The 27226-nt window shown below is 38.1% G+C and overlaps 1 protein-coding gene across 1 annotated transcript in view; it reads left to right on the top strand.

Annotated features, from left to right (window-relative positions):
* Window positions 1-15457, top strand: part of si:dkey-11f4.7 (piezo-type mechanosensitive ion channel component 2) — an 80878-nt gene extending 65421 nt beyond the window's left edge. Inside the window, 11 exon segments of the mRNA XM_051906099.1 lie at window positions 106-235; window positions 2653-2800; window positions 4327-4541; window positions 5037-5195; window positions 5753-5900; window positions 6240-6428; window positions 8413-8505; window positions 8631-8800; window positions 10867-11153; window positions 11353-11572; window positions 11695-15457. Of these exon segments, the coding sequence (XP_051762059.1) occupies window positions 106-235; window positions 2653-2800; window positions 4327-4541; window positions 5037-5195; window positions 5753-5900; window positions 6240-6428; window positions 8413-8505; window positions 8631-8800; window positions 10867-11153; window positions 11353-11572; window positions 11695-11947 (2012 nt within the window). The 3' untranslated portion in view covers window positions 11948-15457.
* Window positions 15458-27226: the final 11769 nt, after the last annotated feature.

Below are 27226 nucleotides of genomic sequence, written 5' to 3'. Positions count from 1 at the left end.
GACACATTTTGCACAGGCCAGTTTGTTCTCTATGTGTTTTGTTCATATCTACTGTTATAAGATGTCATACGTAAGTTAATATCTTTTTAAATATCATATCATCAGATGAGAACCATTGCAGGAAAAAGCTTTCACAGAAGAAGCGCCAGAGGAATATGCCGCAAAGCAGGAAGGAGCGAATGAAGAAGTACATGAATGACCGAATGCTGGAGGCCAAAGCTGCTGTCATTGAGCTGTAAGAGCATGAAAAATATACTCAATGAAACATCTGTATATACTTTGAAAATGTATTATTCGAGAAAGCTTTACATAATCAAAAACATTATTTAAAAACATTCTACTGTTTTTTTTTTTTTTTTAATGCCTGGAATTTTTGTTCATCATATTTATGTTAAAACAATTAAAATAATCTGTATGTAATCATGGAATATCATACACAAACAACTCAGTGACGCAGACCATGATTATGATGAATATATACACAGCAACACTCAGCCTCTGTTCATTTTCTCTCACATTCTGGGTGATAAAAAACTCTAGTGGTCATCCAGAATTCACAGAACCATAGTTACGTTCATGACTAGCATCTGATTAATTCCTCCTGACCGACAGTATTGTCGAGTAGGTCATTTATGAGGAATTCAACTGCAGATCTCCATGAATGAGAGGCGGTGATGTTAACTTTGTAGAAAAGTTAATGTTTTGACAATGTGCTTGTGCAAAATTGTGATTGGTGAACACTGAACCAAAAGTTTGCAATTAATAGAACTCATTGTTTGTGTCAAAGTGAGTGAGAAATGAATAATGTCCTCAGTCCTTAGAGGGGGTACCAGTGTCACACATAGGTTCACTAATGAACCTGGAGAAGGGAAGAGACAATATTAATCTCCGTCGCATAAACCAACATGTGCTAGACCTCTGAAGCTGTCGGTCACACTGATGAACTTGTGAAGCAAACAGGCAACACACATATTGTGCATATCATCACTGACGATAACCTGTGTGGAAGGATGCAAACTCTTTCTAAAGACCGTAGTCGCCACCTAAGGGGGAATTATTCCACTTGGCGCAGAAACTGTGTGCTGATGGAAGAAAAATCTGACGTGATGCTGTCAAACATGAGCTAATAAGGAGGATATGATGTAGTTCCCTATGGGCATCACTTTGGTACCTGTTTCTATATGGCTTCAGACCATGTGACTGTGTTCCCATTAGTCAAGTCACCTTTATTTATATAGCGCTTTATACAATACAGAATTTTTTAAAGCAGCTTTACAGTGATAAACAGGAAAATAATGATCAGTGATGCAAACAACAAATACAAACAACAAATAGAGTCATTATTCACCTGAAGTCAGTTCAGCATTGATTCAGTTCGGTTTAAGAACTGTGTAAAATTAATCCTCCTCCAGTAGTGTCAGTGCACTCTAGTCAATTATATTGCTGAATGTTTAGTGTCCAACTAGGCAAGCCAGAGGTGACAGTAGCAAGGAACCCAAACTCCTTCAGTGACAGAAACATAAAAATTGGAAGAAACCAGGCTCAGTTCTCCTCTGGCCAGATGAACATAATCACATAGCAAAGGGAAGTCAATACTCTTGACATACCACAATAAGATCATTTCCTCGATCTCTATACCATGAGGATAAAACTGGGCAGAGTTTAGCCATATCGAGGCAGCCCTGGCATTAGTACTGGTGTGAACAGCTGCAGGTTCACAGTCCCCTAAAAGAGGGTTGAATTCAGAGGCCAGACACAAAGCTGCAGACGGGCTCCAGAATACCAGACATAACCCTCCATCTACAGTACATGTATCTCAGACAATATAGATAGACACTGACACTTAATCAGCCATTTTACAGATTAATTAATATCCATTAGTTGCATACAATGCCAGATGCAGATGGAAATTAGGCTGAGAGGGACAGATGTACAGTCTTTACAATGGCACACACCGTATAAAGATCCTAGATCATGAAATTTTCACAACTCTCAACTTTTAAAAGTATGAGTTTGTGTCTTTTTTTTTCGGAAAGACATTTCGTCAGCTGAACAATCTGTGTGTTGTTAAACAACAGTACAATCCACTGAATGCACCGTATTCTATTCCTCACAGCCTCGTTTTCATTCATGTCAAAAATTAAATACGGTGCTACGCTGAATAAGGGCTATTCTGTGCAACATTTTTAACTACAAAGTAATGGGGGAAAGCATACAGTAAGCATTTTTGGCTATTTTTGGGGCATCTGTCATGAACAGGAACTGGACTGGGCATGTGAGTAACTAACTACCTGACATGACCTCTATGAAGCAAGAAAGACACAGAGGCTCACTGCAACTTATGTACATCTTAACTTCGGCCTGCGTCACTGAGTATTTTTGTATGTTCTATCCAGCTAGTGCAATGAATATCTAGTGCCAAGCTCTGCCTCTGACGGTCAGGAATACTGAGACAGAATCCCTTCTGCTGCTCAGACACAGCACACATGCTCACCAATCACTTTTTCACAATTATCATTTCATCTGCATTGATTGTCAGTCTGGGCCGATTTATGTATGTTGCGTACTTCTAAATAACAGCATATTTGCATGGAATTTACTATATTAAAATAATGCATTAATAATACTCAGTTAACTTTTTTTTCTTTTCAGTGCTCTACACATATACTTACCCATAAGGCAATTCTTCTATGACATCATTCACCCCGAGTACAGCCCTGTGTGTGATGTGTATGCGCTGATGTTTCTGATAGATGTGGTGAACTTCATCATCATTATATTTGGATATTGGGCTTTTGGAGTAAGTATTAGAAATGCTCTCACATTCCTTAAATATTTTTTTCACTCTTCAATTCAATTAAGTTTGGAGTATTTCATTTTTAAGGAATTGCAGAAAGCAGTATGTCAAAAGTCCCTGGATGGTCTATAATTTCCAGTATATTTTAAAAGCTAAGAACAAACTGGTGACGTTATTTTGAACAAAATCAGGCCAAAAACAGTTTATTTGGGCTTTGTTTCAGGAGTTCGAAACTACAGAGCCCCTAAGGGGACATGGTGGTGGAAAAAAATATGAGATGGAAGGAAAAATAATAAGTCAATGCTTTTGCGTTCTTTCGCAAATGTTTTGCGTTCCCTCAAAAAACTTTGCGTTCACTTGCAAAACCTTTTGAGCTCTTTGCGAGGGGATGCAACATTTCTTGGCGGAATGCAGAAGTTTTTGCGAGAGATTTTTTCCTTCTCCATGTCCCTTCAGGGGCTCCGTACGAAATAGCTGGCCAAAACAAACGTGGAAAAGTTGTCTCCAGCTGGTAAACGGCTTCAAACTACCATTGGTTTGTAGCGATTATGTAACAGGTAGGTGTGGCTCTGTGACTCTGCCTTCTTTGACGTGGGTTCATTTCTTCTGTTCAGTCCTTCGAGGTCAGACGTCCACGAGTAGAAACACAAACACACTGGAGAGCTGCTTTATAGTAGAAATTAAAGTTGTACTTCTAATTGAAAGCAAAAGTGACAGTCTGTTTTCATGTTTAGTACTGTACAGCTACTGCTTTGAAACAGTCTTGTATAAAGTGCTATATAATAAATGTGACGTGACTACTTGACTGGAGAGCTGAATTGCAGAGCTGGTACAAACATATCCACATCGCTATGATCAGATGCTTTCTTAACTGCTGTTTTCTCATCCCTGTGTTTTTGTTGTCTGTTAATTTTTTTAATGAGATCACTAAATTACTAAAAAAGCTAGGGATTACTAAAAAGCTAGAGCCACGTGAGGTTACATCTACATTAATCCGGATACATTTGTAGCGACTTGTACCACACAATTGCTATACCACCGGATCGTTTCAGATTCATTTTGCCATTGGTAGTAATGACACAGAAAATAATTCAGAGTGCAAAGATGTAAACATCAGAGTAGAATGTCATGTGTTGTCATCTAGTAATTACGGTAATTACGACATAACATGAATGCAGCATTAGAGACGCCCTAAAAGAAGTTTGAGTTGTTAACAATCAATATCTAACCTGACAAAAAAAAAAATATTTAATATTTATTTGTGTTAGATTCCATCTGTAACAACATTGTGAACTTTTATAAAAACACAAATAGCACAATGGCAGAACAGATACATTTCATCATTAGCAGAGTTCTCTGCATGAAAGACACATGCCTGGTGGATGAACATGCTAAAGTGTCCAAGACTTTTTAGCTTCATTTGAACATTTGAGCCTACTGAATTTCATTGTTGAGATGTAACTAGCATGTGCTCATTTCTTTTTATTTTTATTTGGCAATTAATGAATGCGTTGAATTGATTGATACAGAAACACAGCGCGGCCGCTGATATAACAGAGTCACTGTCAGAAGACCAGGTTCCTGAGGCCTTCCTCGTCATGCTTCTCATCCAGTTCAGCACCATGATTGTGGACCGAGCACTCTATCTCCGTAAAACTCTCCTTGGGAAGTGTGTTTTCCAGGTTGTGCTTGTGTTTGGGATCCACTTCTGGATGTTCTTCATACTGCCTGGTGTCACAGAGAGGTGAGGAATAACTGAAGAAGTGTGTATACTTGTGTGTATACTTATCACATAGGCATATCAAAGCACTTGTTAAACCTTATTTTATTTTTTTAGGATTTTCATGACTTTTATTTTAAATGAGAAACTGACACTGAGAGTAAAAAAACAGGAAATCTTAGCTTGTACTCAAATGGAGGTATCCATCAGTGTGTCATCCAAAATGGGAATATCATTAGAAATTAATTTAGTACACCCCAGATCTTCCCGACTAGAACTTGTGAAGCGTTGCCCTTACTTGACCTTGTTCCACCCCTGAAAGACCAGACAAATCTGCTGGCTCAATTTGTTCATAATTTTGGGAGATAACGTTCTTTTACATTTTACAGGTTTTAAAAAAGCTTTTACAGGTTTTAAAAAAGTATAAATTACTAGTATAAGTTTACATTAACTGTGGTCTCTGATAAAAAGCGACTAGAATTTCTCATGTTAATTTTCCTGCAATGTTTCTTATTTCAGGAGATTCAACCGGAATCGAGTTGCTCAACTGTGGTACTTTGTCAAGTGCATCTATTTTGGTCTCTCAGCCTACCAGATCAAATGTGGCTACCCAAACCGTGTTCTTGGAAATTTTCTTACCAAGAACCACAACTACTTCAACCTCTTCCTCTTTCAGGGGTAAGTCAGTTACCCACTTCACAATGACTGATTTGTTCATTGTTTCTGTAAATTCAACAGAATGAATGAAACTTCAAAGGGCCAGGTCTACTAAATGAAAAGAGTAACACTTTAGAATAATGGTCCATCATTAATAGATAACTATGCAGGAAGTAATTTTCACACCACCTTCTTCGTCGTGCACTTAATATTGTGATTAGTATTTATTTGGTAATTCATTATAATTTGTCATAGTTACTTACTCTAAATGCAATGCAAAAAATAATTTAAAAAGTCAGTACAATTTAGGTTACGAGGTATGTTCACACATTAAAATCTACCAGACCATCTTTTTTCTTCTTTTTTTTAATGGTAATGAAGTAATCATTAATGACTGAAAATTTATTGGTTGGTCAAAAAGGAAAGAAATCCTGAAAATTATAATAATGTGTGGATAATTTCTATAGCTCAAATAATCAGTTTAGAAGCATGATGCATTCATGATTTGCTTGTGTAGTTGTCATCTTAGACCAGTGTTAGTGTGTCTGTCTCTCTAATGGGCTGTTTTCCCCCCACAGGTTCCGGTTGGTTCCGTTCCTGACCGAGTTGAGGGCCGTGATGGACTGGGTGTGGACAGACACCACTCTTAGCCTGTCTAACTGGATCTGTGTGGAGGACATCTATGCCAACATCTTTATCCTCAAGTGCTGGAGGGAAGCAGAAAAGGTGAAAATTGGTCTTTCTAAACTGATGCATTTGGGTTCATTGTCATTTTAGCACAAACAACAGTTTCAGATGTGTTCATTTCTTTTTCTCATTCAGAACCTGTAATATTAGAATGTTTCTATGTTGATTCAATTTTACTACCACAATCTCAGACCAAATTCAGAGAAATAAAATACTAATAAAAACCATTTGAAAACTTCATTTTTAAGTGTCTGTCACACAATCCTAGGCGAATTACCAAACTTACATTGCAAAAACGTAATAATATAATAAAATCGAGAAGGTTCTAACTTGTGTGTCAGTGATCACAGGTGTATTCAGAATGTTTTCTGACCACAGAAATACCCTCATCGACGTGGACAGAGGAAGAAGAAGGTGGTGAAATACACCATGGGCGGCTTCATCATTTTTGCTCTCATCTGCATCGTCTGGTTCCCTCTTCTCTTCATGTCATTGGTTAAATCTGTAGCAGGAGTAACCAATCAACCTTTAGATGTGTCCATCCAGCTGAGCATATTGGGATATGAGGTGTGCAATTTACACAGTGACATTGTTATCTGCAGTACACCGATCAGGCATAACATTATGACCACCTTCCTAATATTGTGTTGGTCCTCCTTTTGCTGCCAAAACAGCCCTGATCCGTCGAGGCATGGACTCCACTAGACCCCTGAAGGTGTGCTGTGGTATCTGGTACCAAGATGTTAGCAGCAGATCCTTTAAGTCCTGTAAGTTGTGAGGTGGAGCCTCCATGGATCGGACTTGTTTGTTCAGCACATCCCACAGATGCTCGATTGGATTGAGATCTGGGGAATTTGGAGGCCAAGTCAACACCTCGAACTCATTGTTGTGCTCCTCAAACCATTCCTGAACCATTTTTGCTTTGTGGCAGGACGCATTATCCTGCTGAAAGAGGCCACAGCCACCAGGGAATACTGTTTCCATTAAAAGGTGTACATGGTCTGCAACAATGCTTAGGTAGGTGGTATGTGTCAAAGTAACATCCACATGGATGGCAGGCAAGGTTTCCCAGCAGAACATTGCCCAAAGCATCACACTGCCTCCGCCGGCTTGCCTTCTTCCCATAGTGCATCCTGGTGCCATGTGTTCCCCAGGTAAGTGACGCACACGCACCCGGCCATCCATGTGATGTAAAAGAAAACGTGATTCATCAGACCAGGCCACCTTCTTCCATTGCTCCGTGGTCCAGTTCTGATGATCACATGTCCACTGTTGGCTCTTTCAGCGGTGGACAGGGGTCAGCATGGACACCCTGACTGGTCTGTGTCTATGCAGCCCCATACGCAACAAACTGTGATGCACTGTGTATTCTGACACCTTCCTATCAGAACCAGCATTAACTTCTTGAGCAATTTGAGCTGCAGTAGCTCGTCTGTTGGATCGAACCACACGGGCCAGCCTTCGCTCCCCACGTGCATCAATGAGCCTTGGCCGCCCATGACCCTGTCGCCGGTTCACCACTGTGTCTTCCTTGGAGCACTTTTGATAGATACTGACCACTGCAGACCGGGAACACCCCACAAGAGCTGCAGTTTTGGAGATGCTCTGACCCAGTCGTCTAGCCATCACAATTTGGCCCTTGTCAAACTCGCTCAAATCCTTACGCTTACCCTTTTTTCCTGCTTCTAACACATCAACTTTGAGGACAAACTGTTGACTTGCTGCCTAATATATCCACCCACTAACAGGTGCCGTGATGAAGAAAGAATCAGTGTTATTCACATCACCTGTCAGTGCTCATTATGTTATGCCTGATCAGTGTATATGTGCTCACTACATATATGCTTTATATCTGTGAAATACGTCTATATATTAATATACATAATTATTATATGAATATATTTGAATAAATATGTATTAGAGCTGGGAAAAAATGATCATTTCCATGTGCAATATAGACTGGGTTAGGCCTTGCGACTCACACCTTTCCTAGTTATGACTTAAAAGAGCAAGAGGAATATAGCAGCAGTGTGGAGATCTCCAAAGAGGAGTTAGAGAACTCCAAAAAGCAGTGGCAGTTAGGAGCAGGAGCTCCAAAAGGGCTTTAACTATTACTGAAGAATCCCAATCCTCTTTGGGAAATCTCTGGGCTGCAGCTACTTTACATGACTTAAAGTATGTGGACACCTGCTCCTAATTAATGGATGCGTTTATTCCAGAAATTTTGGTGAGGAGAATTTTTGACATGCCATACAATGGCATTCTAGAGAATTGTGTGCTTTCAACTTCATTGCATCAGCTTGAGAAATAGGGTCCTACTCAATGTGGAAGCATATTTTACAGAACTTTTCGAAAACAACTATATCAATAAAATTATATCTCCTTCTCATTACAGTGTCTGAAAGCTCATAGGAGCAAAATAAATTAAACCAATCATCTAAACTGCTAAATTGTGGCAACGACAGTTTGGCACATTTCTTATTGTGTGTGTGTGTGTGTGTGTGTGTGTGTGTGTGTGTGTGTGTGTGTGTGTGTGTGTGTGTGTTTACAGCCATTGTTCAGCATGAGTGCTCAGGAGAACAATTTGATCATATACTCTGAATCAGCCTTACAGAGGATGACCAATCACTACGCCACTTACCCGGTACACATTACATTTTTCCCACATAGTTATCTACAAATCACACTTTGAACCTTGAGTTTAAACAGCTAGACTGTCATCCTTCTGTTGTCGGTCTGATCAAACTGTCCTCCTTGTGCCTCAATTAGTCGGCAATGCAGTTCATTGTGAACTATATGGCAGAGGACATAGTGACGGCAAAGATCAAAAGTGACGCCAGTCTGCTGTGGAGCGTCAGTCCTGCCAGCCGAGACGCCATGATCCATGAACTCAGCAACTCAACACACTTCTACATCACACTGCGCTGGACTTTACTGCGGTATGCTCTCACAAGCACAACTGCACACATAATGCAGGCCAAGGCTTTTGTTTCAGCAAAAACAAGTACATTTTTTTTTTTTTCAAAATTTAAACAATAGGAGATATGATCCTTGTAGCCTTTTTGAAATGGGACTATACTGCATTGCAATTGTCATGAGCAAGGCTCAAACGTAGGTCTTCATTGCCAAAGGAAGGTGTTTAATAAACGCGCCACAGGAGAAATGTAGAACCCACAATGCAGAGGTGGTGCAAGAGGTTAAAAAGTCTCCAAAAAAAAAAAAAAAAAAGTGACAGCAAAATATTTAACAAAATTTCAAGAGCTTCAGCAAACAGAAAATCCAATGGCACTGGAGGCAGTAGAATGGCAAAAGTCAAAAATCCAAATATAATCCAAAATAGTACAGGTAAATCCTAAATCCAAAAAGTAAGTAAATCCACAAGGAATTAAACTAAAAATTCACAACCAAATCCACTTGAAGGTAAGGCCTAGAGCACAGGCTATCAACTAAAGACTCAGCAAAGAAACAAAATGAGAATACCACTTTAATACACCAAACAGAATAAAACACAATGAGCAAAATAAACTTTAATATCAATAAAGAAGGACAGAAATAAAAATATCTAGAGGATGACCTCTAGTGGCAGAGACAGGAACTAAAAGTCTTAGATCCTTAAAATGCTAATATTACTTTGTAGTTTCAATCAAACTAGTTTGCCCAGAGTTTGTAATTGAACATGTTTAATAACAGTACTGAGTTAAAGCGTTAGTTCACCCAAAAATGAAAATTCTGTCATTAATTACTCACCCTCATGTTGTTCCACACCGTAAGACCTTCGTTCATCTTAGGAACACAGTTTAAGATATTTTTGATGAAATCTGAGGGTTTCTGAACCACATATAGGCAGCAACATCATTGCACTTTGGGACGACATGAGTGTGAGTACTTAATGAGAGAAATTTCTTTCTTTTTTTTTTTTTTTGGGTGAACTAACCCTTTAAGATTATCCTTAAAAAGCTTACAGACTAGATGAACAAAATTACAAAAGTATAGTTAATTGTTCTCAAATAAGCCATTGCTTACCTCTGTCTTACGACAGTTCTTCCAGCATCCTTCCACCACCTTAACTCCAACGTTTTGGCTTGTTACCGCTAAACCAGTCAAGGAAGTCCGGTGGAGTACTTCAGGCTGGGTCAAGTCTCAAGTCTCTATTTCAAATCATACCATTTCAACACAAACTCAGCACACCTGGGAAAACGATGGGTGCGTAGGAAAAAAAATCAAACAAAAACTGTTGAATACAAAATAAAAAATAGCAATCCCGCACACTATCAGTACATGCTAAATATAGAAATTTATTGTAAACAACATTTCAGTCCACTGACCTTCATCAGGCATATGAATGATATTACAAACAAGACATTTAAAACAGTCCCAACCAATGGGTGTCATCGACTACATGTGAACCAATCACCAACAAGGACTCAAACATCCAAAGCACTTATCAATGTTACAAATAAGCAATGTTTCATTATTTACAAACAAATATAATAATGTTTGTGAAATCACAATATCAGACAACTCATATCTTAACAAAATTACATCATCCCTTCACAATCAAACAGACACTTAGAAATACAATAAAAACACACTACAACATTACATTCAATAGTGCTTCATCATTTAACCCCAATGCTGATAAGGTTTGCAAGGTCACAATCCAAAACAGTTCACGTCTTAATAACAGAGTATCGATATCGCCACCTCGTGGTGGAACAGACACCTTTTCAATCCCCATTGTTTTTTACAATAGAAATCAAACATGTCAAATAAACTATTTAAACTAGGATCCAAAGCAGGTCTTGAGCCCAAAAGATCTGTTCAGGCAGTCCCATACATCCTGTCAGAGCATGTAAAGGTACTTCGGCACAAAGTGTACAATGATGGGAAGCAGTGCTGTATATTCTCACTCATGTCGTCTCCTGTCTCATCTCATGATCATAAAAATGTTTTAACACTTCACAGGACGTCTAATATGTCATTGTGATTTTGCACGTTTGAGCAGAAACGCGTCTTTGGTGATGAATGCAGAGGCGGCTGGTGAACACACAGTGAAGTATGAAGACAGCGTACTGAGAGATGAACTGGTGTCTATGCTCAGAGGGACACACAGCCGTCCACTGTACGTGTTCCTCGAACGTTTAAATGTGCACTCTCTCTCTACATCTGTTTTTGCCACTTCTTATTCAATCAGTTTTCTGATGTCTGTCAGGTTGCTGGAAAATCTGCTGCCAAAGTATATCAGAGGAACTTCCGGACCTGTTGCTAAAGTGGCACATCGACTTCAAGTGGGTGAGTTATCAACTCTAAACATTTGTATTTTTGGCACTTCTAGTGTTTATTGCCTCCTTGCGATGAATCGCTTCATTGTTTTTCTCATTTGTAAGCTGCTTTGGATAAAAGCGCCTGCTAAAGGAATAAATTTAAATGAATGGCATTAGAAAATCATATCTGCAGGATGTTTTCATGACTTTAACCTAATCATTCACAGAGCATTCCAAAGGCTCGGATGATCGTCATCTACAGTTCTTCCGTCCTCTGTCCATCAAGCTGCAGCGAGGTAACGGGAGCTCCTCAGAGATGGGGCCGCAGTGGTGGGTGGTGGAAGAGTGTTTTCCTCAGCCTCCAGCCAGCAGATGCCAGAGTATTGAGATGGTGGTGTTCAATGATAAAGTCAGTCCATCCAGTGTGGGCTTCCTAGCTGGATATGGGTGAGTTTAAGCCATTTTTTTTAAGCCAAAATACTCACTAATCCTATGAAATGAATTTTTGAATAAACTGGATGATTTAAAATATCAAATCTATCTTCGTTTTCTCTTCTCTCACACTGCAGCATTGTGGGTCTGTACATGTCCGTGGTGCTGGTCATTGGTAAGTTTGTGCGGGAGTTCTTCACGGGCATATCTCGATCCATCATGTACGAGGAGCTGCCGTGCGTGGACCGCGTGCTCAAACTGTGCAATGACATCTTTGTTGTGCGAGAGGCTGGAGAGATGGAGATGGAAGAGCAACTGTTTGACAAGCTCATCTTCCTGTACCGCTCACCTGAGACCATGATCAAAATGACCCACAAAAAGAACGAGTAGCTTTCATTTTTGACTGCATGATATTTCTGTCATAACTATCAACCTCTGCACAACTCAGAAGGACAACATTGTGTGAAATGAGTGTCTGCTATAAGGCACCAACCAGAAAGTCATTTTATACATTGTACTGCAGTACTAAGGAATATGATGTGCATTTACATCTATCCATGAGGGGGTTTGAAGCTAAAGAATGCATGGACTGAATGAACTGAAAATATATCATCAATATTCATACAATGCATGAGTATTTAATCTTTAATGTTTCAATAAGCCTTTTTTTAATCAGTTAGACTGTTTCATATGTTAGAATATTATGCTGTCATTCCATATAATAAACCATGGCATGTGGAAAACAACTTGTATTACATTTGTATTGCATCTTGTTGCTTAGTCTTAATGTTCAAAGAGAAATTTCCAGCTATCTTAAAAATCTTTGGTCTTAAGGAATAATTGCATTTATTCAGAAGTAAATAATTACTGTAATTCAGTCTAGAGGTAAACTATTCCTCTACATGTAAAGATAAAGGATATTCAGGCTGATGAAATCAAATTGAATGTTTTTGCTGTTTTTTCTATATCTGCTACCTTTACCATCATCTATATGCAAGTGTACTTCTAAATGTTGACCAAATAAATTTTCAGAAGACATAAATAGTTCAGTCATGAAAGATGTCTCAGGCTGTTAGCAATCACATCACTTCCTTCATGGCACAAGCTGATTTGACTCTGTAAAAATGTGGGGTCAAAATGATTCAGAGCAATTGTATACAAATACTCATTTTTAATAATACAAATGATATATCTTTTTTATTTACTTCTTAACTATACATTTATGCTATGTTTTTGGGGATATACTGTATTTTTTTTTTTTTTTAATCTATTTACAAAGTTACTCAACTACGCCATTATGAAATGTAACATTTTAATAAAAAAACACTTTAATGATGATCAAATTGTTCATTCCATATTGTATTTGTGTACTAGGCCTTCATTTATGTGCAGAAATTTCAGATTTATTTAGTATCAGACTGATTCATTTATTTTCACAAATAAGATAAAACACTCATTTTTTAATCGCCTTTCCCATTCATTTTCATTGTGGGGTCATTTTGACTCTGAACATCCTTAAACTTTTTTTTTTTTTTTTTTACACCTTCACGTTTCACATTTCAGTTATACTGAATTAATATAATTATAAACTTTGAGAATTTAACACATTACAGTGAAGTATTTACCATAAAAGTATAACACTTTTTTTTTTTAACATTATTAGGAAATAAAAAAAATAAAGTGAGATAAAGAGAAAAATGAATTAAGACCCCCTAACTGGAGGCACACATATTGGGTAATGAATAGTCAGATTAGTTTTATAGATACTAAACCAGACAACATAAAATATACACAAAAGGCAAGATGAATTTTAGTAAAGCAAGGGAATTGAGAACATTTCTACAGTGTAAGCTTTACCCAGAAGGCTGTTCAAGCCAGAAACAGTATCATATAAAGAGAAGGTCTGACAATTTCACACTGAGGGGTGAGTAAGTGTGTCTTCATTCTCACATCTAGAAACTCTGATCCTCATTTACTAATACACATTCATTAAATGGTGAGCTATATGCTGAAGAAAGAAAGAATACCAGAGTCAGCATCTTGCCAAAGTGGTTCTGACACCTGAAAGGCACACAGAACTGTTGTTGAATTTCACACAAGTCCCCTTGAAGGACATTGTGGTGTGGAAAAAACTCACTATGCTATTTTACTGGCCTGAATTGGAGCAGGACATCTGCAAGCGGGTACGCTGTCACATTTCCCACATTAGACATTACTTTCAGACAGCTCAGTGCCTCAAGAGGGCCTTTAGATCAGGAGGGCCTCTATGATGGAAAAGAAGCATACAATTTATGTATCTAGTATAACAATGCGGTGATGAAAGCAGTCAATAAAAAAAATCTAAAAACTACTTAACGATTCCTATGAATATTTCTCACCTATCTACCTCACCACCCAGATTTCAATTTTACTAATTATCTGCTGTCCGGCCTTGAACAGTTTTAAACTCGGCGTGGAATGCCCACTCTCAGATAAAAAAAAATAAAAAAAGATTTTAAAATAAAAAAGATGCTATATTAAAATAAAGATTTTCTGCATCATGAATTGTCGGACAATGTGGAGTCTGGAGAGGGCATTTATTGTTTGATGCACTATTCTTTTGACGGATGGCTGAGATATACCTAGTTCATCTGTGCTGCATAGCTGCATTTTCCCTGTGGCCAAGTAGTGTAGAGTTGTCAAAACCTTGATCTCTGGTGTCTCTGGTGGGTTGTTTCAAATTGTTGCCGAAGTGTGAATAGCTCTACTACACTCATAATACCTTTGCGATTAAGGCGATACCTTTCTGAAAGTTAATTGTCGTGAAATGTTTCTAAAATTTACATATTCTAATTACATTCTGACGTGAATTGCCAGCAACAGCCATTTTAGGTTTGTCTTTGTGACTTAGGAGTCCTCTTGTCTACTCCTAACTTTTCACAGATCTAGGAGCTAGTTTTAGCACTAAAATGATTTGTGATATACTCTTAGAGCAAAAATGTAGGAGTCCTAAAATTAGAACTGACACGCCCATTATTGTTCAGAGTTTCTCCTAAATCAGCAAGTTAGGAACTACTTTTAACCTTTAGCCATGTGGAAAGATATATCAGTATAACCCAAAGACATGCCATGGAGCAGCAAGTGGTTAAAGAAAAGAACAAAACCAGAAAAGAAAAATGGAGCAAACAATACAAGTGAAAAAATAAATAATAAGGCTTCAAATTAAAATCACATGAAATAAAAAAAAAAAAAAAAAAAAAAAAAAAAAGCACTTGATCTTCCCAGGTAAGAGATATTACCCGATTTTTCCACGCCGTCCCTAGGAAGAGCGCAAATCAAAGGAAGCAAAAAATAAACAAAACCAACACGCTGCTGGTGGCAACATAACAACTGGTGGGGCTAAACATGCACCGTGAACGGCACATCTCACTTTAAGTGACGGCTCGGACTAGCCACCCTCCACCTAGACCACCAGCATGAAAAAACAAAAACAAAAAAAAAACACCACACACACACACACACACACACACACACAAAACAAACAAGATCATAAAGTAATAAATCAAATACAAAACAGTCACACAGTCGTAGAAATAGCAGCAGAACAAACAGTGCAGTCTTAACGTTGTCTAAGGAGCATTTGCAAGTGCTCACGGGCAGTTGCCCCACTAAAATAGACAAAAGTTAATAAAATCAGTCAAAGACACCATCCCAATAATGCTCAAGGGACTAGATATACATACCCAGAAGTAGATCGCTAAACACACGGGTTCAGTTACTCACAGCTTTATCTGTAATCGACGAACTGCAAATATGCAGGCGTTCCATCAGAGCACACACAAACTGCAATACGATCGAAGCATAAGTTACCACGAGTCACACCACAACAAGCATTAATCCGTTGAAATTAACGTACCTGGGGTGAAAAGACAACCTGTACCCAACTGCAACGTCGCACCAATCCTGACCATAACCTGGATATAACAAATATACACACTTAAATAGTGCACAGGCACTAGCGGCAACGTTAGCCAAACAGCTAGATACATACCTCCCGCAGAGCTGCGCACGCGCACACAACAACAATTGTATGATGCGCACCCAGGTGACATAAACTACGCCTTAAATACGCCCGGAACGGCAGCCAATAGGCTGTCGCACCCGTCATTCAGGTGACAACCACGTTTAACAGGGCGGGACCTAGACTGTCCTACTACACACATGTCAGTTGTGATGTTAAATAAAGCTTGTAACATGTCAGCGGGAAACTTACGGCTCATATATTATTCTCTCATGCAGTTACAGATGCAGCGTTTTGACTGAACCACTTCTACTTCTGCTGCACGAGAGATGAGAGCACATTTTTACAATTTTCTGGGTCTTGAAAGAGTCTGTGTTTGCGATATTTCCTTCTTCCTTTCCTGCAAAACGCTCGCTCTGTCTGGATGCGTTAAAATCTGCACTAATGATACGTTTCTGTCACGTATCACACATGCGCACTTCAATAAGAAAATTGAAAATTGGGGAAGGAGGCAAAAAACTATCTGTTCCAACCGGTTTATGCTTAAGCCGTTTATGACCTTACTCCGATAAAAGAAAACGGGTTACCACGTTTACATGACCACATTCGTTGTTGACTTATTAAGCATAATCGGCTTAAGAACGTGCATGTAAACGCACAGGCACATGAGAATTCATAAAAATACACCTAATTTAATTTTTAAGTGTGTTTTGCCAGATTGCAGTAGGTCTTTTCTAAGGTTTGCAGCTTTTAGGTGTCACATTTACAGACATGGCAAATCTGTGGTTAAGCCTAGTGTCATGAAGTTGAATTGACATGTCGATTTCTGCAGGGAAAAGTGTAAGAACTTGAAGTCCTTTTATTCTCCTTTGAAAATACACATCAGAGAGGGGAAAACAGTTGCTTGACAAGAGCTTTTGTTTTATCCACGGTCACATCTCACGTGAGTATGAAACATAAAGATGGTGCTGATGAACATGTGGTTGATTCAGTAGTGAATCCTGGCATGTCCCATGAGAGCGAACAAGAGCAGTCTGACATGCAGATTGACCCTCCCAGAGATGCAGATTATGAGCCATCAGATGTATTTGCAGAAACTGCTGATGAATCCCTATTCTTGAAAAAATTAGCCCTGTTTTATTTGAAATTGCAAGCAAAGTTAAGGCTTCCATCCTCCATCATTCAAACAATTATCAAAGATATTCAGGAAATACATGACACATTTGCTTTTCAAACTGAAAGAGAAGCTGGTTACACTTGGGGTAAAACTGTAAAATAACTTCACAGTATGAATACTGTAGAATTACAGTAGATTGTTGGCAACTCTTCTGCCAGCACTTTACTTTTTTTTACAGTGTAGCCCATAAATTAAGATTAAGAGCAAAGATGCAACAGATATGTCATATGACAAAATGTTCCAGATAATCTGGGGAGCATCAGGCAGCAATAATGATATTGTGTGTAAACTCTTAAGAAATACTATTTTTACATGTCCTTATTCTCAAATGGGCATTTGCCCACATTATCTGGTGTATAGAATAAGTTAAAATTGTTAAAAAAGTTAAAATTGAGAGCAGAGAGTCCCAGAGATTTTGCAGGCCTGTTGTTGTCATGGAAGCACATTCTGTGAGCAACTGTCTTTGCACAAGGCTTTGCCACGCATGGTCATTTGCGTACCTAGCAATACCATTTCAACCACATGAAGGGAGACCAGCTGAGTCTACACCAGAAAACATCAGCTCAGCAAAGCAGGGCAAGCTGAAAGTGTCTCTTCCTTGTTTTTTTGGGAAGACAGAATTTGAATTCTAAAGGCCATCCCATCATTGGATCATCTGACCACTACATGTTATATTCAACACACATCTTTATGATGTGCAAAATCGTTCATTACAAGAACACATACACGAACAAGAAGCTTCTGGAAGTACAGCTGCAATGTGGTCACAGACCTCATGGTATTGCAAATATCATTCTTTCTTTAGGTTCGTTTCCAGCGTCTATGTTGTACTGCTTTCTATTATAAGCAGTGCTATTTTGAGTAACTTTGTAGTATACTCTTGTTATACACTATAAGATCATGGCTGTTTTAAATTGCTATATACTTTTATTGTTCCATGTTGTATGTAATTAAAAAAAAATTCCAGATTGGAAATTATTAGTTGACTAAAAGGATAGTATAGTCAAAGTTACTTTATTTATATATTTAGTTACTTAGAAATACATTTTCCCCCGTTTCACAGACGAGGCTTAAGCTAGTCCTAGACTAAAATGCATGTTTGAGCTGTTTTAACTGAAAACAACTTGTACTGACAGATCTCAAAATACATCAGTGCCACTGTTTTGTCTCAAGATGCACACCAGCTTTTTTCTAGGGTACGTTTCACTGATTCATTCATTGCTTTTATTTTTAAATAATTTTGGTAATATTATTTTAAATACATGCTCTATACTTGGAAAACACATGTAATTTAGCCTGTCCTCAGCATGAGGTCACAATGTAAAATTGCCAAACGAAGTGTTCAAAAATGCAACAAATTCAAAAATATACATTTAAATCGAAAGGCAGAGATCTGTAATATATCAAACAATACAAAAAGTAAGTGTTGAATTATATTTTCCATAAAAAATGGCAATCAAAGTTGTGTCCTCACTTTGTGTTAACTTTTATATAGTGATATACAGTGGGTACGGAAAGTATTCAGACCCCCTTAAATTTTTCACTCTTTGTTATATTGCAGCCATTTGCTAAAATCATTTAAGTTCATTTTTTTTTTCCTCATTAATGTACACACAGCACCCCATATTGACAGAAAAACACAGAATTGTTGACATTTTTGCAGATTTAATAAAAAAGAAAAACTGAAATATCACATGGTCCTAAGTATTCAGACCCTTTGCTCAGTATTTAGCAGAAGCACCCTTTTGATCTAATACAGCCATGAGTCTTTTTGGGAAAGATGCAACAAGTTTTTCACACCTGGATTTGGGGATCCTCTGCCATTCCTCCTTGCAGATCCTCTCCAGTTCTGTCAGGTTGGATGGTAAACGTTGGTGGACAGCCATTTTTAGGTCTCTCCAGAGATGCTCAATTGGGTTTAAGTCAGGGCTCTGGCTGGGCCATTCAAGAACAGTCACGGAGTTGTTGTGAAGCCACTCCTTCGTTATTTTAGCTGTGTGCTTAGGGTCATTGTCTTGTTGGAAGGTAAACCTTCGGCCCAGTCTGAGGTCCTGAGCACTCTGGAGAACTGGCACTCTGGTTTCGTCCAGGATATCCCTGTACTTGGCCGCATTCATCTTTCCCTTGATTGCAACCAGTCGTCCTGTCCCTGCAGCTGAAAAACACCCCCACAGCATGATGCTGCCACCACCATGCTTCACTGTTGGGACTGTATTGGACAGGTGATGAGCAGTGCCTGGTTTTCTCCACACATACCGCTTAGAATTAAGGCCAAAAAGTTCTATCTTGGTCTCATCAGACCAGAGAATCTTATTTCTCACCATCTTGGAGTCCTTCAGGTGTTTTTTCATGTGTCTTGCACCGAGGAGAGGCTTCCGTCGGGCCACTCTGCCATAAAGCCCCGACTGGTGGAGGGCTGCAGTGATGGTTGACTTTCTACAACTTTCTCCCATCTCCCGACTGCATCTCTGGAGCTCAGCCACAGTGATCTTTGGGTTCTTCTTTACCTCTCTCACCAAGGCTCTTCTCCCCCGATAGCTCAGTTTGGCCGGACGGCCAGCTCTAGGAAGGGTTCTGGTCGTCCCAAACGTCTTCCATTTAAGGATTATGGAGGCCACTGTGCTCTTAGGAACCTTAAGTGCAGCAGAAATTTTTTTGTAACCTCGGCCAGATCTGTGCCTTGCCACAATTCTGTCTCTGAGCTCTTCAGGCAGTTCCTTTGACCTCATGATTCTCATTTGCTCTGACATGCACTGTGAGCTGTAAGTTCTTATATAGACAGGTGTGTGGCTTTCCTAATCAAGTCCAATCAGTATAATCAAACACAGCTGGACTCAAATGAAGGTGTAGAACCATCTCAAGGATGATCAGAAGAAATGGACAGCACCTGAGTTAAATATATGAGTGTCACAGCAAAGGGTCTGAATACTTAGGACCATGTGATATTTCAGTTTTTCTTTTTTAATAAATCTGCAAAAATGTCAACAATTCTGTGTTTTTCTGTCAATATGGGGTGCTGTGTGTACATTAATGAGGAAAAAAAATGAACTTAAATGATTTTAGCAAATGGCTGCAATATAACAAAGAGTGAAAAATTTAAGGAGGTCTGAATACTTTCTGTACCCACTGTATATACATAGTTTTATAATTCTGAATAAATCAGGCAATGTCATGGTCACCTTTAACTCTGAGGAGCACTTACTATTCCCTGCTCATTGTGGATCTCACAATAGGACACATAGTCCTGGAAGTTTTATATTTTTTTATATTTTATTCAAACAATGTTGAAGTGCTCTGCAGTCACAGCTTTAACATGTCAACTCCGTCATCCTGGTGTAATAGTTTCTGTAAACAGTTGTGGGATAAATCTTGGCATTTTTGATATGTTTATTAAGGCAGCAACAACTGAGAAAGAAAACAAAATTGCTCCACTGTACAACACGTGGTTAAGGTGGAAAAATATTCAGTTTTGTCAACAGACCACATTCACATCCATCTATCATAAATATGTGCTCCACACTGCTCCGGAGTGTTAATAAAGGCCTTCTGAAGCGATGTGGATGGAAGCACTTTCTTCAGCTCACACTTATTGAACCCTATCACTGCCATAAAGCTCGGATGCGTCAGGATATTTATTATTTCTCAGATTGTGTTCATCAGAAAGAAGAAAGTCATATACACCTAGGATGGCTTGAGGGTGAGTAAAGGTTGGGCAAATTTTCATTTCAAAGAGAACTAATCCTTTAAGGAATTTAGGAACTGGATTGTTCATAATAAACCTAACCCAAGGAGAAAAAAAAAAAAAAAAAATAGAGAATTTATTTTTTTCCACTTCACTCCTTTACTGAATACCATTATTACATAATTGAAGACTTTACACTGTTGTTGGATGGATCAAATTAAAATATAAATGCTTTTTAAGTTCTGAAGTGAATAAATGTACATTTTTAGAGAAAAACATTTTCAGAAAAACCTGTTCTCTTACACGGTTCATTACCTTTGTCTACAAATATATCCATTTAAAAATGATTATTAAATAATAAAAACTAACTTCTAAAACATGTTTTGTCCCTTATCTCAAGAATCAGTGGTAAAAACTACTTAAATACCCTAATTGAACTAAGGCCTATGTAGCACCCTTACCGCCTGATAAGAGGAAATGTATAAAACAAGGACACAGGACACTACATTAAAAATGTTTAAAACAATTTATCAAGTTTTTCATTTCAACACAGCAGAAACATGGGTGACATGAGAGCAGTTTAAACTACATAAAATACATTTTTAACAGGCAATATCACATGCATGTAATTTTCCTTTAAATGTTATTTCAAACATATGAACTGTAGATATTCCAACAATTAACACACCTTTTAGCACATTTTAAATATGTTTTTAGTGGGTCGAAAAGTCCACAATTGCAACTTCATTATAACAATAATCACTTTTTATATGCATGTTTAATTCTCACATAACGTAAACTTGATTGCTGCTACAGTCTTTTTTTATGTACACATTTGAACTTGATAGCTCTTTGGGATGCCATCTGCTTTTCTAAATATAGAGATGAAACTCCATTTAATCAACTCTTCAAACTTTTAGAACACACATTTGTAACTGATAAACCATATTTGTCACCTTTTTGATCATAAATATTTTATATTTGTATTTTACTCAATAGATGCATTGACTATAATAAGAACACGTCGTCTCCATCATTAGCATGCAATGACTAGCACAATTTGAATGCGTGCTGAACTTACACTAATAAACATCACTTCTTCAACATAATAAATAATAACAATTTACAATTTGATAACTCAAACATCTCATTATATGTTTACATTTAAAATGTGTACATTACATACCTGATAAGGGGAAATATATGTGTAAAATAAGGACACAGAACACGGAGCTGCTGTTTCTTCTTCTTCTTCTGTTTTTTGGCACGCTTCATCCTGTGTGCCTATCGCCACCTACTTTGCTGTTATGCAGTCATGATTTATTTTAATCAGTTTCTTCCTTGTTTTTGCTCTTTTCTCATTTTTCACATATACTTACATATCTAAATAAATATTCATACTTACATAATTTATTGATGCTCTATCCTATTCCTTCTTCCCAGGACCCACCTGGCGCTGCGTGTTCAGCTCCTCCAGACTCATTCCGTGGTCTCCTAAGATCCAGAATAGACTAGAGCATCAGCGTTCTATATTTAAATCCTTTCACTTACCCAGTAGTATATATATTTTATTAATGTCCTGTATCCAACTCTATCTCTATTAAAATCATATCCTAATAAATATTCCAAATCCTTATTTACCTTTCCTTTTTTGTTTAAAAATTATATTAATTCCTTTCTTTCTTCTTCATACTTTTTACAATCATATATTACATGCTCCACTGTTTTTCTCCCCACAATTCTCACACAGACCAGTTTCATGTATTCCAGTTATAAACAATGAAGCATTCAATCCCATGTGTCCGAGTCTCATCCTAGTAATTATTACCTCTTATTTCCTATTTCTACCACTTATATTTCTTTTAGTATTTACCATTTTTTTTAATATTATATAAACGCCTTCCCTTATTATCGGTATTTCACAAGTTCGCCTGCCCATTCAGTCTGAATGGTTAATGGTAAAACAAACTTGGCTTGCTGTCCTCGAAGGAAGCTCGAACCCGAGGCTCAGCTTGAGCTCCGAGTTAAACCCCCCCATAACAGTACTGCGTAGAGGGAGAATAAGAGAAATAGAGGAGGAGATGGGGAGGAGGAGGGATACTGGAAGAATTGTCGCTGGGATGACGCAATGACTGCTACTTATATACGCTCGTAATTATGATTGACGGGACTGAATGTTTAGGCTCCTCCCGAACCTACGTTTGGAACTACATTTCACAAGTTCACCTGCCCATTCAGTCTGAATGGTTAATGGTAAAACAAACTTGGTTTGCTGTCCTCGAAGGAGGCTCGAAACCCAGGCTCGGCTCGAGCTCCGAGTTAAACCCCCAAAAAGATATTTACAAGGACAGCAAGTTGGGCAGTCAACAAAGAGTAGTTCAGCGATATAAGTACAGAAGACTTAAAGGATTTAATCCCTCTCCCCAAAGATGAGTAGAATATTTTTGCTGTTGCCATATTGGGGGAAAAATAAGGCAGCTTGTGTGGTGAATTTCCTGCAGGAGCTAAAAGAGAAAGCGAAAGGCTCCTGCAGGACCAGAGAGAGAAATCACTGCTGGGGTAGTGAAGGGATAATTTTCTGTTCTTACAGATGTTTAGTTGGAGAACTGCTTCGAGAGTGGAGGCTGAAATCGCTGCTGCGGCAGTGAGAAATAAGTTTAGAGAGCAGTGGGGGAGATATCATTGCTGTGGTAGATAGAAATAAAGTTTTAGTCTAAAAGCTGATGAGAGTGGCCGAAATCACTGCTGCGGCAGTGGGAAATAAAGTTTTAGTCTGAAGGCTGTTGAGAGAGCTGTGGCTGGAATCAACAGGAAATTAAAATTTTTGAAACTTCTGTGAGCTAAAAATAAGGAAACGGACTGGTTAGGTTGGAGGGCTATGGGTAACAATGAAAATTTAATGGCTGCTCATTAACTGATCTGTTTTGCTAGGCTTGATATTGTGGATGGTGTCGCTGTATAATACTTGGAGATTGGAGAAAGACAAATGGATCTGCGTCGTGGATCGAATTTAGAATTGCAAGTAGATTCGGCGCATCTGAAAAATCTGAAGAACATGAGGATGAATAGAGTGTTGATTGTTCTGCTGATGTTTTCTTAGTGATTTCCTGCAGGGGAGGAATAAGCTTTTGCTTAATACTTTACAAGTGACAAACGAGAATCTAAAAGGCTGGGTTCAGATATTTGAATTTGCGTGCTATTAATAGCAGGAGCTCTGCTGGCAAAAATTATATTGTAGAAAAAATGGAGATGATTGAGAAGATTATTTATTGGAACATTAGAGTAGAGTGTTTATAGGATCCAAGTAGAGGGGCACTGGGGTGCATGACGAGCTTGCATATGGAGCCAATGTCCTAAATTTCTAAAAGGCAGAATTTGGGCAATTGATTTTTAAATTCTGCTATACGTTCTGTTTTATTGATAAACTAATCACTAGTGGAAGACCAGATTAGATGTCTGAGGAATGGCATTAGTTCGGAGGAACTTGACCTGTTGATGCAGTAGACAGCATTGGAGTTGTTGCAAATAGAAGAGAATTCTTTGGAGGCCCAATGTTTTCCCCACAGGGTAGTGGCTGTGAAAAGCGGAGGGAGAAATCTCTGCTGCGGCAGTTAAGTAGCACGGTTTAATCAAAAAGCTGCATATATGTAACAGGTGAGATAAGGTAATGATTATACAGGCCACTTTAAGTATATTTCTTCATAGCATTAGATGTTGTAGTGCTGCTGTTTGTCTTGTCAAACGTGTTTGTTACAAATGAACGCGCTGGTGGTGTAGATATGGCATTATGAAGATAGCTTTTTAGATTCCAATCACGAGCTGAAATTGTGTAGTATCGCAGCATGCGGCCAGCTTGTAGCGCAGATGCGGTTTGCTTAGCCCGAACTAAGCAATCCATCTTTAGAAATAGAATGAAGCAGTAGCACTGATTTACTTATGCTGTTTTTGTATATACAGTCTAAAAGGGGAGATCACAAATTATTATAATTTGTCACATTTATTTTGGATTGTTTTCCTTGAATCATGTTTATTTATTGAACAAAGCAATAGTGACATCAGCATGGCAATATTCACACAGTGGTTTAACATCAATAAATATCATCTTGTGGACTTAACATGAAACCATGATGATTAAGATTTGTACAAGAATCACCTGATGACCAAACCAGTTGAAAAATGTCAGGAGAGTGATTTGCATTCACGATGAACATTTTAGTGAAATGTACCTGTAACTGAAAGCAAACCATACTCAGACCACCAGCCGAGATGCTATCGGTTCTCTTTTAGAAGGATCTGAGATCTTTGGAATGCTCAACATATGACATAGAGCATTTGAGTTGATGTGGGTAGTGGATAGCTAGTGAAGGGTGGAGCAGAGGCAGGCACTGGTTCAGTATTACTGAAAGGGAAGTTATAGGAAGAAAGGAGGAGCCAGAGCACTTCCTTGTTGCGGAGGCAGCCTCACGCTAAGGGCCACTCCGGAGATGGCTGGGAAGAATTGAGGAGGAAAATGGAGAGGAGCGGAGATGGGTGTGTTTGGGCGAGGCTAAGTAACTCAGCAGTGGGTAGGAGTGAAGACTCGGTCAAGGAAATTCTGTTCACATTTGGCAGCCATATTTGCGATGTCGCCGCGCAGCTATTTTGGACACCCAAGAAGAAATCCTATATATTTGAAAATCCTGAAATTGCAAAAACTGCAAGCATATTTAAATAACACAATTCAATTCAGCAACAAATCTGATATGAACTATCCCAAAAATATTGTTTCTTATGCTCATAGTGTTAAAAAGCTTATATTTTGGGCTGGATGAGCCAATGAGCAAATGCAGTTCATGCGTCTCAGAACACTGTCTTTTGGTAGCTTGGCAGCTGCAGTGACAAAGACTTTACCAATTGGTTCTTATTCCTATGCCTTTGCAATTTCTACTATTAATAAGTAATGAGTGCACCATCTTTGTATATCTAAAAGAATCATTGCCACCTGTTTGAACAGGCAAACGAGGGGGTCTTAGCTTTAGAGTGAATATAGAGAAAGACCAACTTTTTAACAACAGCTTTTAAATTTGCTGATGTATAAGAAATGCTAATTTTTCATGGCATGAAAAGAAAAACAATTACCATTTTACTTGAAAATGTGATCTGTAAACATCATACTCAACAGATGGTCTCGTTTTGTTATGTCTAGTTTGAGAAGATCTTAACTAGCAGAATAGAAGCAGCATACTTGTTTTAATAAGAGAAATCTACACCGAGTTTTTGTAGATAAATGCCACATATGCAAATGTAACAGTGTACACGTTAGGCTTTGCGCCACGTTTTAGTTTGTAAATTCACTAAACATTAGTTAAGCAGAGTAATTCGCATAAATATTTTAGGGCAGTTGATCTTGATTCAAACGAGCCTGTGCACAATATTACACGATGCATAGACTTATGCAGGGCCGTAACCACCATAGACACTGAGGGGGACAAGTCCCCCCCAATAATTAGAAATGGCCAAATCGCCGTTTGTACATTTTTAGTCTGGTCTGCCTCAGCGGTCTAAGAACGCTCATCAAAGTCAAAATGATTGAGATGGCCAATCAAATTAAAAAGTAGGCGAAGTTTACGTTCATGCACAGAGTCTTCACAGCACAGATGGGCGCGTTAATCGATCGCTTAACGCAGTTGCGGAGGTTCTATTTTTCCAGTAAAATCACAAAACAAATGCACACAAACATGTCCCTGCTCTTGATATGCAACCACTGATGGACATCTTTGAATTTAATGAGGAAAAAAAAAAAAAAAAAACTAGGCGAGGGCGGATTAGAACACACAACCTCTTCTACTGTTAACAAAAATTCTACCACTAGAGCAACGGTAAAAATAAGTTTTCAATAAAATACAATAATACTTAATCATGTATAAAATAATAGGTATTTTTAAATGTAAATAACGTTCAGAAACTGTTTTTGAAATTAATAAGGATCCATAGATAAATACTGATACAAAAAAAAAAAAAAAAAAAACATAAGAAATTACATTTATTTAATTTGACTGATTTTATTTGACATGCACAACACGGTCCGATGCACACAGAGGCGAGCTGTTTAGGACAGCTTCATGTTGAAGAGCCGCTCACAAAGTCATTTAAAAATGTTCTGACTTGTGAAATGCACATGAGTGGATATGTTAGCATTATCATGTCTAAAGAACTGAAGTCTGTCAGGTAAAACAAGAGCGTATTGATGCAGTTCAGTCAGTCTGCTATTTTATTCCAACCGTTACTCCAGGTTGGAGGCTTCCGTAAATATTTTATACTAAGTTTAATGGTGCATTTAAAAAAATATAACGTAAGGTGCAACTTGGCCTCCTTTACATCAAAACTACACACAGCTGTTGCAACCGGCCCCTGGACACTACCAGTTGAGTGTATGTATTCAACCCTGCTTCAAGTGAATAACAAAATGTGTTTTGTCATAACCATAGTGCTTTGATTTCATTGTATGCAAAACGACAGCAAGTACCAAACTGATGTAAACTTACACATATTTTAAATAGTTTTTTTAATCTGTAATTGTGTTATTTTTATTAAATGTTGTATATGTGAAAATATAAGATGGCAAATCATATTGTTTATAATGTAATCTAAGGAAAACCAACACTGAACATTTTCTTTAGGTTTTGAGGCCAGCCCAGAAAGAAATTCTCTTTTTAGATTTTAAATGTTCTGAGACACCACTTGGATTTGGTGTTATTTTTTTTTTTACATTACACACTAACTAAAGTTAAAAAAGTGAAATCATAATCAACCACCCCTTTAAGCATCATT

This window comes from Ctenopharyngodon idella, chromosome 9, assembly GCF_019924925.1.
Source record: "Ctenopharyngodon idella isolate HZGC_01 chromosome 9, HZGC01, whole genome shotgun sequence".
Taxonomy (NCBI): domain Eukaryota; kingdom Metazoa; phylum Chordata; class Actinopteri; order Cypriniformes; family Xenocyprididae; genus Ctenopharyngodon; species Ctenopharyngodon idella.
Note: the sequence above shows the minus strand (reverse complement) of the source record. Positions and strands in the feature narration are given on the sequence as shown.